Source organism: Ostrea edulis, chromosome 7 (assembly GCF_947568905.1).
Source record: "Ostrea edulis chromosome 7, xbOstEdul1.1, whole genome shotgun sequence".
Classification (NCBI taxonomy): domain Eukaryota; kingdom Metazoa; phylum Mollusca; class Bivalvia; order Ostreida; family Ostreidae; genus Ostrea; species Ostrea edulis.
In genome coordinates, this window is record NC_079170.1 from 22,822,993 (window position 1) to 22,838,111 (window position 15,119).

General features: G+C 35.6%; 1 protein-coding gene across 2 annotated transcripts in view; it reads right to left on the bottom strand.

Annotated features, from left to right (window-relative positions):
- Window positions 1–15,119, bottom strand: part of LOC125654927 (uncharacterized) — a 60,286-nt gene that overhangs the window by 6,811 nt on the left and 38,356 nt on the right. The window contains exons 2-4 of one of the 2 annotated variants that reach the window (XM_056143712.1): window positions 5,925–5,958; window positions 5,635–5,694; window positions 772–1,355 (exon numbers count right to left, since the gene is read on the bottom strand). In XM_056143712.1, coding sequence (XP_055999687.1) covers window positions 772–1,355; window positions 5,635–5,694; window positions 5,925–5,958 — 678 coding nt within the window. The remainder of the gene's footprint in view (window positions 1–771; window positions 1,356–5,634; window positions 5,695–5,924; window positions 5,959–15,119) is intronic. The other variant, XM_056143711.1, reaches the window with a different exon arrangement.

Sequence of the window (15,119 nt, forward strand, 5' to 3'; positions counted from 1 at the left end):
AATAATGTTTAACATTCAAATTTGATGCAAATGGCAGTGTGATACAAGTGAACATTAATTGCTAGAACCGGCCGAAGTTCAAATGTGAATTTACAGACTTTTATTATGAAGAACTGATCCGAGATTCTGAAAATGTCAGTCCATAGCCTACACATACCTTGGGTTATTTCAATACACTGAACATTTTTGAGATATTAACTTATTACTTTTTCTCAAACTTTGAAAAATGTTATGCTTACTTTTCAGCAAAAAGTGTTGTTACGTTTTCGCAAAAAAATTATAGCTATCATGGTTCTCAAGCATTACGTTTCCGCATTTATCTATGGTGTTAAGTTCTAAGGTCTTATGTGTCTACATAATTTAAGACTAGGTTTCCACCTAGTCAACAATCCAGATAATGGGGGAAATCTCATTACAAATGGGCCAGTCTTTTTATGCCCATTTCAATTCTAAATTCTTTTTCCCACATCCAAATATATTTGTGCTCAGGAACGTGTTGCAAATACTCCAAACAGCAACTTAAATCAAAATCATGACTCTGACAGCATCAACATCAGTGCACAAAAGTGACAAGAAAATATTGACATTTTTGTACAGAATATGCGATATATATATATATATATATATATATATATATATATATATATGTAAGGTGAAGATAACGAAGAGTGATCAATCTCATAACTCCTACAAGCAATACAAAATAGATAGTTGGGTAAACATATATATATGAATGATATCTGTGTGTATCAAGTTACTGGTAATCCTTACTTTCAATGCGATGATTTTGGAAAGATTGTAAATTTTTTCATGTAGACTATCCGTTTTTCCAACATATTCTGTAATCTTCGGAAGAAATCGAAGGATGTCCTCCTCCAGCATCCATTGTTCCATCGCTGTTTTACTTGCTTCTTCATTACGTTTTGCCTTTAAGTTGTTGTAATGCCTCAAAATATCAACCCATTCGTGTGGTAACGGAATCTGTTTCTTCTCTATTAAACATAACATCTTATCAAAGATTTCTTCTTCACCAGACTTTGTATTTGAAATGTTTTTGAACTCAATTTCAGGCTTGTCATCATTCCATCCTGGAGGAGGCTTCCTAAAGGGATGTTTCGGCATTTCACTCCCATTGTAAATGAATTCCAGTAACTGCATTTGAGTGAATCTTCGGAATTTGCGTAGAATCTCGGACCTAGTGAGCCTCTTGGTGTTTGCAGGCCCAGGGTTCCGTTCCACGTCACCACACGTCCATAACACAAGTAACACGGCTTTGTCCGACCACTGTAACACGTATCGTGTGTTCCGCCCAGAGGAAATGTACAGCCGCAGAAAATATGATAAAACTGCAACATCTAAAGAAATAAAAAGTATGTGTGATAATTTGAATTTCTAGTCTTGAATGGCACTGGATTATTTTACAAGAAGTGCATGACCTACGGTCACCTAGGTATCACACAACAAAGTATCAAATATAGAAGTTACTATTTGTCCATTGCAATTTCTAGGTAAGGTACACTAAAGTCTTCTTTTATCTGACAAATGGGGCTATAGGATTTTGTGAACAACTGTGATATTTTCGCAAGCTTTCGTCTTTATAGGATGTATTGAAGTGAATGTTATCTAACTTTAATGAAATTTACACAAAGTTTTAATGAGATAAAACACAAACAATCCATGCTGGTAGAACAGTTTTTCACACTGCATCACGACTTAGCTACTCTTGTAAAATCAAAGAATGTAAAATTTGAACTATAGTAAATCGGAGACATTCCATTCACACTTCAAAGCAATGATATATTTAACATGTCAGTGAAGATAACGAAGAGTGATCAATATCATAACTCACACAAGGATTACAAAATAAAAAGCTGGACAAACACGGACCCTTGGACATATCTTGATATACCACATAAATACCCATTCGATTGCCGAAATCAATACCCTTTGTGCATAATTTCTTTAAGTGTGTTGATAGAAAGAACAGAGGCGTTTACGAAGAAAAAATCAGTTGCTGTACGCACAAGAAAACTAATTGACACAAGCGTCAAGTTTGGCCGCAACTTCGTAGTAACCATCAAAACTATTTTACAATCATAAAATATTAAATGTAACAAATACTATGTAAAACAAGAAAATTAGAAACATTCGCATATCTAGAATAGGAGCTTACGATTCCCCAGCAATCCCGCAAATAGGGTCAGGGCTTCCATAGTAAAATGCACTACAATTATGAGATGTGATTACACCTCAAATTCACAGGTATTATTACACTTGTTACGGTTAAACATCGAAATGACACTACCCATACGTTAACTGTGACTGATGTCAGTTGAATATCACGTAACATTTCATTTTTTGAAAACAGCAAGAGGCTCTACTTGTAAACAGAAATTCAGGTTCATGCGGATAACCAGCTGAATTTATTTTTAAAACTAAGAAATAAATACAAATCCTCACCATGAAAATTGTTGGGAGCAAATGCACACTCAAACTAAACATGCTTATCAACTGTCATCAGCGAATTACCGGGATTGTCCACATTTCTATATAAATCATACCGTTAATATACATGACAAAAATTTGTCCCTGCACTTTTAAAACGCATAAACATATCTAAAATATATTTCAGAAAAATTCATTTTTTTTTATAGCAGAAGAACTTGAACTTCGCCACTGTTTCTGTAGAAAAAAAATATTTATGTACATAAGTGATTTTCAAACACATCATTCATTCAGATTAAGGGCGATTCAAGGTCACAATATAATATGAATTAAACCTTCGTGCATATCATCAATTAAAAATGGAGAATGATTTGATATCGCAAAAGAAAAATACATAATCATTTGACAAGAAATGTTTTCATGTATACAGGTTATCACTTCATAACAGTAGTAAACAACGACAAAATATTATGACACTTTCCCCGCGATACAACTATCAGAAACTACAATGTGACATAATTGTTCATTGTGACATCATATGGTGCGAAATGCACAAAGGTACATTTATGACAGCGCTGTGAGTTTTCTTGGATAGCTTAACTGAGTTGCGATACAACTTTCAGAAACTGACATTTAATAGATCCAGCTATCTATCGTTGTAAGGGCTTTTGAGAATTTTAAAAATCCAGTATGGGTACGGTAAAGTATATCTATTCGTCCCATTGACTGGGATTTTAAATGTGTTTAAAACGCGTACAGAAGCATGTTTTTGAAAAATACAATCTTTTGAAATAAAAGTTGGAGTGCAAGTAGGATTGCCAACAGTGGAATTAATGCCAAGATCGTTAAAACTACAGTTGTGATAATGAATCTTACAAATACAATGTTGTTGCAAACTTTGTCAGATGAAACCAAACCATATTCCTCATGTAACCTAGCTAATCATTATAGCTCAGTATGAGAAGTTTTTGTAATCTAATTGGTCTAGACAGTCACGTGCCAGGGATGACAAAACTTCATATCTCCCTCTCAATCATCGTATCTCCCTATCATACTAGTATTTACCCCTTGGGCAGCCTCGTGCATTTTCCATAAATTTAACGTCAAGGTAGACGAAGTGTATTGTGACGTCACAATAAGTCCGAGTCATTCTATTTTCATAGTTACTGTGCGATTCTCTGATACACAGTTGAATGCATGGTTTTGGTTGATACAAAAACAAGCAAGTTAATCAGCATTCAAGGAGAATGGAAATACAAATACTGGTTATCATATCTGATTATCACTGTATTTCGTTGTTTGTACCTTCTACCGTAATGCGTTGACGGCGCGGTGTTACCGTTAGGACGATCTCAGCTACATACAATGTATATAGATGAGAGGACTCCAATTTCAAATGCACTTTTGATTCTTGCTTTGTTTCGGTATAATAAACAATTTATTGCATGGATGTTCGGGAGATATGGAGATTTATTCACCCAAGAAAAATATATTTTCCTCGGGCGTTGCCCTCGGGAAATATGATTTTCCTTGGATGAATAAATCTTCATATCTCCCTCACTATCATGCAATAAATGTATATTATATGAATTTCTAAATTTTATAACAGCAATTAAATATACATCCGTATTTTCAAGCTAGTAACGAAGTACTTAGCTACTGGGCTGTAGAGACCCTCGCAGACTAACAGTCCACCAGCAGAAGCCTCGACCCAGGGGTCATAATGTAAAACTTATACGGTACCAATTTTGATGCACCAGATGCGCATTTCGACAAATAATGTCTCTTCAGTGATGCTCAACCGAAATGTTTGAAATCCAAAATAACAATGAAGTTTAAGAGCTATTATAGCCAAAAACAGCGTGCCAAAAATGTGGAGTCAAATTCGTCTAAGGATAAGTGCTATGCATGAGGGAGATAATCCTTAATTTTGAAATGAATTTCTAAATTTTATAACAGCAATTAAATATACATCCGTATTTGCAAGCTAGTAACGAAGTACTTAGCTACTGGGCTGTAGAGACCCTCGGGTACTAACAGTCCACCAGCAGAGGCCTCGACCAAGGGGTCATAATGTAAAACTTATACGGTACCAATTTTGATGCACCAGATGCGCATTTCGACAAATAATGTCTCTTCAGTGATACTCAAGTAAAATGTTTGAAATCCGAAATAACAATGAAGTTTTAGAGCTATTATAGCCAAAAACAGCGTGCCAAAAATGTGGAGTCAAATTCGTCTAAGGATAGGAGCTATGCATGAGGGAGATAATCCTTAATTTTGAAATGAATTTCTAAATTTTATAACAGCAATTAAATATACATCCGTATTTTCAAGCTAGTAACGAAATACTTAGCTACTGGGCTGTAGAGACCCTCGGGGACTAACATATCCCCATGACATTGAAATAAAAGACACCACGGAGTCGTCCACTTCTGCTTTCTACTTATATATTGTGTTGAAAGTAGATATTAACGGCAAACTAACAATTCAACTTTATGAGAAACGAGATGATTTCAACTTCTCCATCGTCAACTTCCCATATTTATGTAGCAATATTGCATGATCACCTTCATATAGTGTTTACATCTCTCAACTGATTCGATACAAAAGAGCGTGTTCTGCGTATCGCCAGTTTTAAAATCGAAACAGGCTACTGAAAAACAATTTGATGGTGCATGGGTTCCAACAGCCTTCTTTAAAATCAGCATTTCGCAAATTCTATGGTCGTTATAACGATTTAGTTGCCAATACAACGTATCATTGGGTCAAATGCTGTCTGGCGTGTTTCATGCCAATTGTTAGGCCGTTCTTCTCACACTGATTTTGACTACGAAAAACTCCATTTACCTGATCAGGATATAGGGATTACGGCGGGTGTGACCGTTCGAGAGCGAATGCTTACTCCCCCTAGGCACCTGATTCCACCTCTGGTATATCCAGGGTCCGTGTTTACCCACCTCTCTGTTTTGTATTGCTTACAGGAGTTATGGCAATTACGATAATTAATTATTGACAGTGTTTTATCGTTCATTCATTATAAAACGTCTAAAAAAATCAAAGTGTTGAAATCTTGTCACAAGCCATACGACACATGGCGATGGGGAAGGGATTACATTAGGTCACTACCTACACCTATTAACGAAACTTAGATTGTGACTAGAAATTATTATAATAAAACAAACTTACACAGAAACTTTATCTTCAGCAATTGCAGTTGTGTTTCTTGATCCAATCTGAGTATTTCAACTAAAATGAAAGAAATATATATCAAAATCGGAAACCATCTTTGATTGAAAGCATTAATATGCCCTCGAAGTGCTTTCCAGAATTATTGAAATTTCAGCATTTAACTACATCATCGTTCAAAGCACAGTGCCCTAAAATTACAGGTTCATTTCATGGATAATTCTCTCTCTCTCTCTCTCTCTCTCTCTCTCTCTCTCTCTCTCTCTCTCTCTCCCATGCTCTCTACATACGTGATATTTGGAACCAACATGTGAAATCGTTCATCTGAAAGCAAAATTTGAAGACGAGTTTTGACAAAGTAAATGCAATTTTGTTTTTAGATCACATTTCAGAGAAACATAATGCGACAGATATTATATGCATTGGGTCGCAAAAATTAGCATCTACAATAAATATCCAGTGTTTTAATGTTTTGTTCAATTTTGGATGTTTAAAGTTGAGAAGGGTTTGATACTCAGGCGGAATAGATAGTGATATTAACGGTTACCAGAGTATTAAACACGAACATCTCGGATGTGCGATAAATGGTGTAAATCATATGTGGACTCTAAATTATTCTAAAGTGCTTTAAGTAAAAGATCAATTCAGCGTAATAAAAGAAAACAATTTTCCGGAAAAAGTAACATTGTCATGTTTTGTCCTACATATATATGAAGTTTTTATATTTTCGTCACGAGGGTATACTTTATTATTTACAATGTTGATATTAACCATCAGAAGTTGGTCTATACAGAAAAATGACATCTAACGAAAAACATCTATATGACTGAGTACATGTTTTTCTCCTGACGAGTGAGGGGAAACTATCCCCTTACGAAACAGCCTGTAGAGAAATAAATGATACGTGATTGAACTCCATCTGATCATCAATATATATATATATATATATATATATATATATATATATATATATATATGACACAACGAATTGTTGGTTTCTTTGCATCTCTCTCTCTCTCTCCCTCTCTCTATCTATCTCTCTATCTATCTATATATCTATCTGTATCTATTTATATATCACCATACACAAATTCTAATACGCTCTTGTGGCCCCACCTTACCCCCAGGGGACCATGATTTGAACAAACTTAATATATGTCAGAAACATTTCATGTAAAATTCCACTTGTTTCACCCAGACTCTACGTACAATATTTCCATATCGATGCAACGATAATGTATACAATGTAGAAAAAATGATTAGTCCACAAGGAAATAACGTAAATGTGATGGAACTTTACCAAATATACAAAGACGAAAACGCAATCACAGACATCGTTCGTATAAAAGTCCAAATATACACGATATCACGCTTGATTCACTTTTACATTGCGTCGACGAACAATTGGGTCCTTATCCTATTCGCGCAATAGACTCTGTTCCATTGGGACTTTTGGATACCCTATTTGAAGAAGCGAAAGCTAGTCCATACTTCGGTTTTTCAACACCAGGATATAGACTGAACTCTATGATTTTGAATGTTGTCCATCACAGACACTTTAAACCACCGCGTGGAATGAATGATATTTCTTCCGACTCATGTGCCTGTTCCTTAAACTCAAATTCACAAAGAAAAGAATAAATGCCGTCAGTATAAGCAACATTCCCATCATAAAAAGTTCAGTCTTGTATTCCACCATATTTGAAGTTCCAAGTATACATCCTGTATTTCCAACAAATATACTTCCACTATTGCATCCAAACTTTTTAATTACAAGCAAATTTTCAGTGCCTATGTGCAGGCCAGTTTAATACTTAGAGCTGATATGAATTCATAAATATAGAATTATTACTTAGAATTATCTATGTCGGCCATAATGGTCTGCTTATCCCCCATATTAGATGAATATTCTATTGTAAAATGAATCAGGGTGTGCATGGTATATAAGTGACGAGTTTTTATTCGCTTCACTTCACATCAGTGTTTTCGATTTACCTGTGCGGGTAGTATCGACAGGTAACACATAAAGCTCTGATACTAAGGTATAGAGCATAAAAAAAATGCAATCACGTTTTAGAACAGAATACAGTGCTCAAAATTGCAATAAAAATATCATACAGTAGTAATGCATTCTAAAAGTGTTGGATAGATAAACAGAATGAGTTTTCTTTACATGCATGCTATGAAAACGCATCGAATGTGAACGACTATTTACCTGGGTCTACTCGTGATATCTGTAAAGGACCACAGATGTACACGTACACTTGCCGAAAATACTTTAAGTATAGTTAAAAATTCCCCATTTTTCATAATCCATGAAACAACATTATATATTCCATTTGTATTCCTACAGTAAACACGTTCTCACCGTGTTGTACATACCGTAACAACCTTAGCCAGTGCCAATCAGCTATTTACCTTGTATTATGCATGAATCCTTATACCGTATGATTTACTTGTCAAAGTGTTTCAGATTTGTAAATCGAGAATTCATTTTGGTACGTAAACTTCGCATGCATACATAATTTACATATACAACTGTACTAGTGTATGGAGAGAGAGAGAGAGAGAGAGAGAGAGAGAGAGAGAGAGAGAGAGAGAGAGAGAGAGAGAGAGAGAGAGAGAGAGAGAGAGAGAGATTCAAATATTGATCTTATTGGGTGATGATATTATGTTATTTATTTTTCAGTTACTTTTCAATCGAGAAATTTTTGTTTTGTCTTATATTTAAGGGTGAAAGGCCCCATTTAAACATGGCTACTGCGATGTATACGTAGAAAATGGAGTATAATTCAAAATAAGGATCTCCCAACATACATAATCTTGTCCATCTTATCATAATTCAAACTTTCTATTCAGAAATACATCATCCCTGACGTACAAAGTACTTAACTGTATATTTATAAAAGTTGGGTAGAAAAATATAATCGATGAAATTCATATTCAATGTTTAAGAATTTCTACTACTTTATGTTGTTGTTTTGCTGTTTTCCGCCACACTCAAAATATTTTTCAGTTATCTGGTGGCGCCCAGTTTTTATTGGTGGACGAGAAAACTCAGATACAATGTACCTGGAAAAAGACCACCGACCTACCGAAAGTAAACTGGGAAACTTTCTCACCAGCGAGAGCGGGATTCGAACCCATGCCGACTAGAGGTGAGAGGCCGTGTGATTTCGAGTGCGAGTACAACGTATATTTCTTTGCAAAAATAGATAGAAAATCCATGATCGCTATATCATTTCCTAAGAAGGGCATGCAGCAACACAGAATGTGATAACGACGCAAAATGTAATTCATAATAGATTATATTTATCTATTATTTTTTAAATGAATATTATATACACCTTAAAACCCACATGCTATGTCAAGATAAACAATTATGCAGAGTCACACAGCACTACCACTACCACCATGAAAGGCAAAGATAAGGAACAGTAATCAATCACATATCTCCTATAAGCAACATCAAATGGAAAGTTGAGCAAACACGAATCCTGGATATACCAGTGTCTGGTATGAGTAAGCACCCCCTGTCGACCGGTCACACTCGCCGTGAGCCCTATATCTTGATCAGTAAACGGAGTTATCCGTAGTGGAAATCAGTGTGCCAAGAACGGTCTAGCAATCAGTATGAAACACGTCAGAGAGCATCTGACCCAATGATAGGTTGTATTGGCGAACTAGATTGTTATAACGACCACACAATTTGTGAAATACTGACTTTAAACGAGACTTGTGAGACCCCTGCACCATCAACTTGTTTTTCAGTAACCTGCCTCGACTTAAAAACTTATTATACGCAGAACAAGCTCTTACATATTGAATCAGTTGAGATATATAAACACCATATGCAGGTGATCATAGAATATTGCTACATGAAATATGGGAAGTTGACGATAGAGAAGTTGAAAGCATTCCGTTTGTCCATTTTCAATGAAATATCAGAGTACGAAGCAGATGTGGATGACTCTGTGGTGTCTTATCTCGAGTTCATAGGGACATATGTATATTTAATCGACATATGAATGAAAATGATGCTTGTTAGTAGATAAAACATCGTCGATATATCTAAATGTCGAGTCGAATGCCAAAGGAAGGGGTTTTTCTCCTCAGTTTGAAGAGTTTCAATACATATAATTTGTAACCCCTAGGTACCTGATCCCACCTCTCGTTGATCCAGGGGTCCGTGTTTACACAACCCTGTATTTGGTATCGCTTATAAAAGCTATGAAATTGGTCACTGCTGTTTATCTTAACCTTTCACGAGTGACGAAGATCTTCTCAGTAGATTCCCCCCTCATTGATATTTTACTGGGTTTTTTTTCTATTATTTTTGTTTTGTTGTGTTGTCAGCTTCTGTTTTGTGTTTTGTGCAAAATGTGTACCTTTCACTTGGAAACATTTCAATTTTTATGTGTACACTTGTTGCTTGATAACGTTTATAAATGTATAACGTGCTTTTCTTTACTGAAAAAATATTTATAAACAAAGCAAACCGTTTAGCATTCCGCGCAAATCGTTCACTGTTCTGTGCAAACCGTTTAGTGCAAGAATCCTTACGTACATGGTCAAGCCACGCCCATAGAAACGTAGGGAGCGTTCAAACCACGCCCTTAGAAACTTACAGACTGTGAAAAACGTGCAAGTCATTTTTGGTATGGAATCTAGGACAGGTGGAGATTGTTGGGAATTCGAAATTAGAAATTAGAAAATTTCTTGTACGACGGACTGTAAAAATCTGGAAATAATCGAGAGAAAAAATCGCAGAGCAAAATCTGATGCATTCTTAGCCTTTAAAGCAATTCAACACCATTGGTAATTTACAGCAAGTGCAAAAACATGATATATATCTTGTCCTTGGTTGTTTGTTTTTGTATATAGATGTTATTTGTCTTGTTACACTTGTTTGGTCAAGTTCCTTTAAAAAATATTTTTATCAATATTGTTTATTGGAATTGTCTGCATGATGCAAAGACCGACCTGTGTATAATTTGTAGATTCTATGCAAATTCCAAAGTTTTTTTCTACCACAATAGAAAAACGGGTCAGCTTACGGGTATTTGAAATAAACATTCGTAAAGAAAGGTCTCAAAATCGGAGGGGCAATTAAAATATGACAAAAGAGCCGTTCATAATTTTTGTCTCTCAAAAATGAATACAGTTTTCTTTAGGTTTAACAATGAGGCAAAAACCACAATGTAATTAAAATTAACTATGGATGTATTTGGAGAAATACGACAGTATCACTATCGGGGAGTCAGGAAAACTGTTGAAATTGATAAATCAAAATTTGGGAAAAGGAAACATCACAAAGGAAGACATGTAGACGGGGTATGGGTGTTTGGGGGTATTGAGAGAGAATCGAACGAGAACCTTAGGGACCACATCGCTCACCTGAATCACCTTGGCCCTACAATTGATCAGCTGTCGTGATCTTAAAAATATTATTTTATCAACCTTTATTTCGTTGCAAAATTTTCATCCCATAGTGTGGCCCCAACCTAGTCCCAAAGGATCACAAAATCACTGAAAATAAATTCACGTAACACAGATGTGCAACCCGATATGAGAAACATGATGATTTTGTTCTGGATTAGACCAAGGTCACAAGGCATATATCATGGTATGATACAAAATACTTTGTCATGTAAGATCTGTCTTAAAAATAGTTGAGGAAATATGGAATAGGTCAGGTTTTTATCAAAATTAGGTCAAACTTCCAGGTCAAGGTCACAAGATCACACACCATTGCATCACATGAAAGGTCTTTCCGTAAAGAATATGTATTCAAAATATAAAAGCCCAAGCTTAGCTATTTCTAGAGATAAATTTCAAGAATTTTCCTATATATCAGAATATTACACTTTGATTCCCTATTATGGTCCTACAATACCTCGTGGTCTATGGATAGCGCATATATGGATCTACTATATATCGGGAAACGTTCATGTAAATGTAAACTTTTCTGGCTCTGTCGCTTTTGAAAAGTAGATTTTCCTTATATACGCGTATGTAAAAATTTGATCCCATATTATGGCCCCACCAAACCCTCGGAGGCCATGATTTTTACAAACTTGAATTTGCATTATATCAAGTAAATTTAAACTTTTCTGGCTTAGTGGTTCTTGAGAAGACTGTCAAAGATTTCCCCTATATATTCCCATGAAAAACTTTGATCCCTTATTGTGGTCCCACCCTACGCCTGGAGAACGTGATTTAACAAACGTGAATCTGAACTTTTTCAGAGAGCTGGCATGTAAATGTGAACTTTCCTTTCCAACTGGTGTTTGAGAAAACATATTAGTATGTAAAACTTTGATTCCCTATTGTGGCGCCACCTTAACCCCAGGGGCCATGGTTTTAATAAATCTGAATCTGCACTATATCAGGAAGTTTTTATATAATTGTAAATTTGTCTAGCCTAGGGATTCATGAGAGGAAGATTTTTAAATAGTTTCCTTTTATATTTCTAAATACGCATTAGATTGTATACGCTATCAGCAAGCTTAAGAAGTCCTTCAAATCTTGAAACCAAACCCTTACCTCCTAGTATCACGAAATTCGCAATTTTGGTAAATGACTACCTACTCCTTCTGAATATCCATTTAGTTTCTATTGGCATTAAAGCAGATATCATTTCTATGTTTTGTACATATACACTATATATACCAAGTTTGGCACCACCCTGGAGTCAGAACCTCTACCCTGGGGATCCTGAAAGTTACAATTTTTGCAGAGGTCTTCCTGCTCTATATCACTGTGCATTTAGTTGTTCTTAAACATGTTCGGTTGTAGAGAAGATTTTTGAAAATTGGTCAAATTTTGTCAGTTTTCCCCGTCCCTAAGGCCCCAGGGGTGTTGGAGTCCTGAAATTTATGATTTATTTTCCCCTTTTCATAAAGATACTTCATAGTAAATTTGAAAAGAATTGGAATAGTAGTTGTCAAGAAAGTTAAAAATATTCAATTGTTAACGTACGACGCACGTCGGACGATGGACAACAAACACTTACAATACTGTTGGTCAGCTGAGTTAACTAAGGTGGCCTAAAAACCAAAGTGTTTACAAAAAAAAAAATCACGACGATTCAGAAATAGATGTACTTGTATCGCCAATCAATAATGCTTTCCCCATAATGATACACAATCATAGATCTTTGAGTGATACATTGAACTGTTAAAGTCGTAAATGGACACTTTGCGCAAAATCGGTATGTGCAAAATCACAAAATACCATATTTTAACACACTGAAAAATTGTGTAAATATCATTGTTCTTAATCGCATAAAAATGTTTTCGCGTGTTTTGATATGGGGTTTGGCAAAGTAAATTTTTTTGTCACACTGATTTCGACTACGGATTACCCCGCTCACGTTATCAAGATATAGGGCTCACAGCGGGTGTATCAGGTCGATAGGGGATGCTTACTTCTCCTAGGCACCTTTGGTATATCCAGGGGTTCATGTTTGCCCAACTTCTATTTGTATTCAATATAGGAGTTATGATATTGATCACTGTTCGTTATCTTCACTTTTGCGTATATTCCAATGAGCAAAAGCTACAGTTATACCTAAAACCTGATATTGTTTTGATGAAAAACAAATGTCTCCCAAGCTCCCCAAATTGGAAATGAAACATATGGAGGGTAAAACAAGAGCAGGAACATAGCCATTATAAACCCCACTAAGCTATATTAGACAAGTGTTCACATACTATTTTACACTCTCCACCCCTCAGATACACTTTAACTATCCTTCTGTCGCTACAATATATACATCTGCAAATGGTATCGAAGTATCATACGATATGTCAAGTCTATCAGATGTGTCATATACATGTAGGAGAAGCGTTCACAAGTTATTTTAACATCCTCCACCCTCTTAGATCCACTATAACGTTAAGGAAAATAATTGGATCCTCCCGTCCGATCAATATCCACACCTACAAATGACAATGAAGCATTATACAAATGTATAATGTAAAGTTCCAAATTTATCGGGTAAGCCATATAAGAGGAGTGTTCACAAGCAATTTTACATTCACAACCCCTCTTAGATCCACTATAACTTTTAGGAAATTAATTGGATCCCCCTGTCTTAATAATATGGACTTCTTTGAATGCAATGAAGCATTGTGAAAAGATAAGCCATATAGGAGGGGAAGCAGTCACAAGATTTTGTGACAGACAGAAGGACGAATGGACAGACAGACAGATAGACAGAAAGACAAACGGACACACGGACAGAAAGTACAGAAACAATATGTATCCCCTGAAATGGGGAGATATATAATCCAAAATGGGACTAATGGTAATGATTTTAAGTTTTGCAGAAATAAAATCGCATGGATGAAAGGTAAAGATAACGAACAGTGATCAATCTAATAACTCCTATTAGCAATACATACAAAACAGAGTTGGCAAACACGGACCCCTGGTTATACGAAATGTGGGATAAGGGACCAAGGAGGAGTAAGCATCCCACGTCGACTGGTCATACCGGATGCATTTCTGTTCTTAACGGAAATCCGGCGATGGTCCGCAATTGCAGTTAGATGATACTCCAATTAAAGTCGTTAAAGGAATCGGGTTCTTATGTGTCATTTTTGATAACAAACTTCCATTTATTCCACATGTAACAATGCTCATAGAAATCTACAAAATACCTTGATAAAATTAAAGTTGTTTTTGAATAAATATGCTTCATACGAATGCATGTATAAAAACAGTTCAGCTAACAAAGGAGTACAATTCGTACCCATGGGGATTCCAACAAACTGTTGGAAGACCTGACCGTGAAAGACCACGAAGATATTGTCAATGAGGAACACCAACATATTTTTATTTCAATTTCAGAGTACTTGAGGGTGGAATCAGAATGACGTTTAATAGAAAATATATTTGGATGACTGATCACTAGACAGGAATATTTGCGTTTTCTATTTTTGTTGAAGAAGCAGCAGTCCATGGTGTCAAAAAGTATAATCATTAATTTATCATAGGGAATAGTCGTGTAAAGAGTTGAAAAGTCATACGTTTCGATGCTGGTGATTTAAGAAAAGTTTTGTGATTTCAAGTTTACTAAAAGTTCTTTAGAATTTTTTGAAATCCACATTTGATTTACACCAATTATGGCATATGTAGTCACAGTACATTTGATGTTTCTCCTTCACAGCTGTTAATATTTTCGTAAGGAGCAAAGATAAGGGCTTGGTAGAATATTTACTGGATCCAGCAATGTATCTTTGTAAGGGTTTGTCTGAGGTTTAGGAATCCAGTATAGGTACGGTAACTCATATTCGTTGGACCCATTGACTGTGATATTAGATGTGTCTAAAACTGAAGCATAGTTTTAAAGAATTTTGTCTTTTGAAAGGACAGTTGGAGTATAGGTACGATTACCAAAAGTGGAAGTAATGCAAAGTTCGTTTAAAATACAGTTGTAAGAATGGGCCTCACAAACGAAGGCAATATTGTTGCAAGCT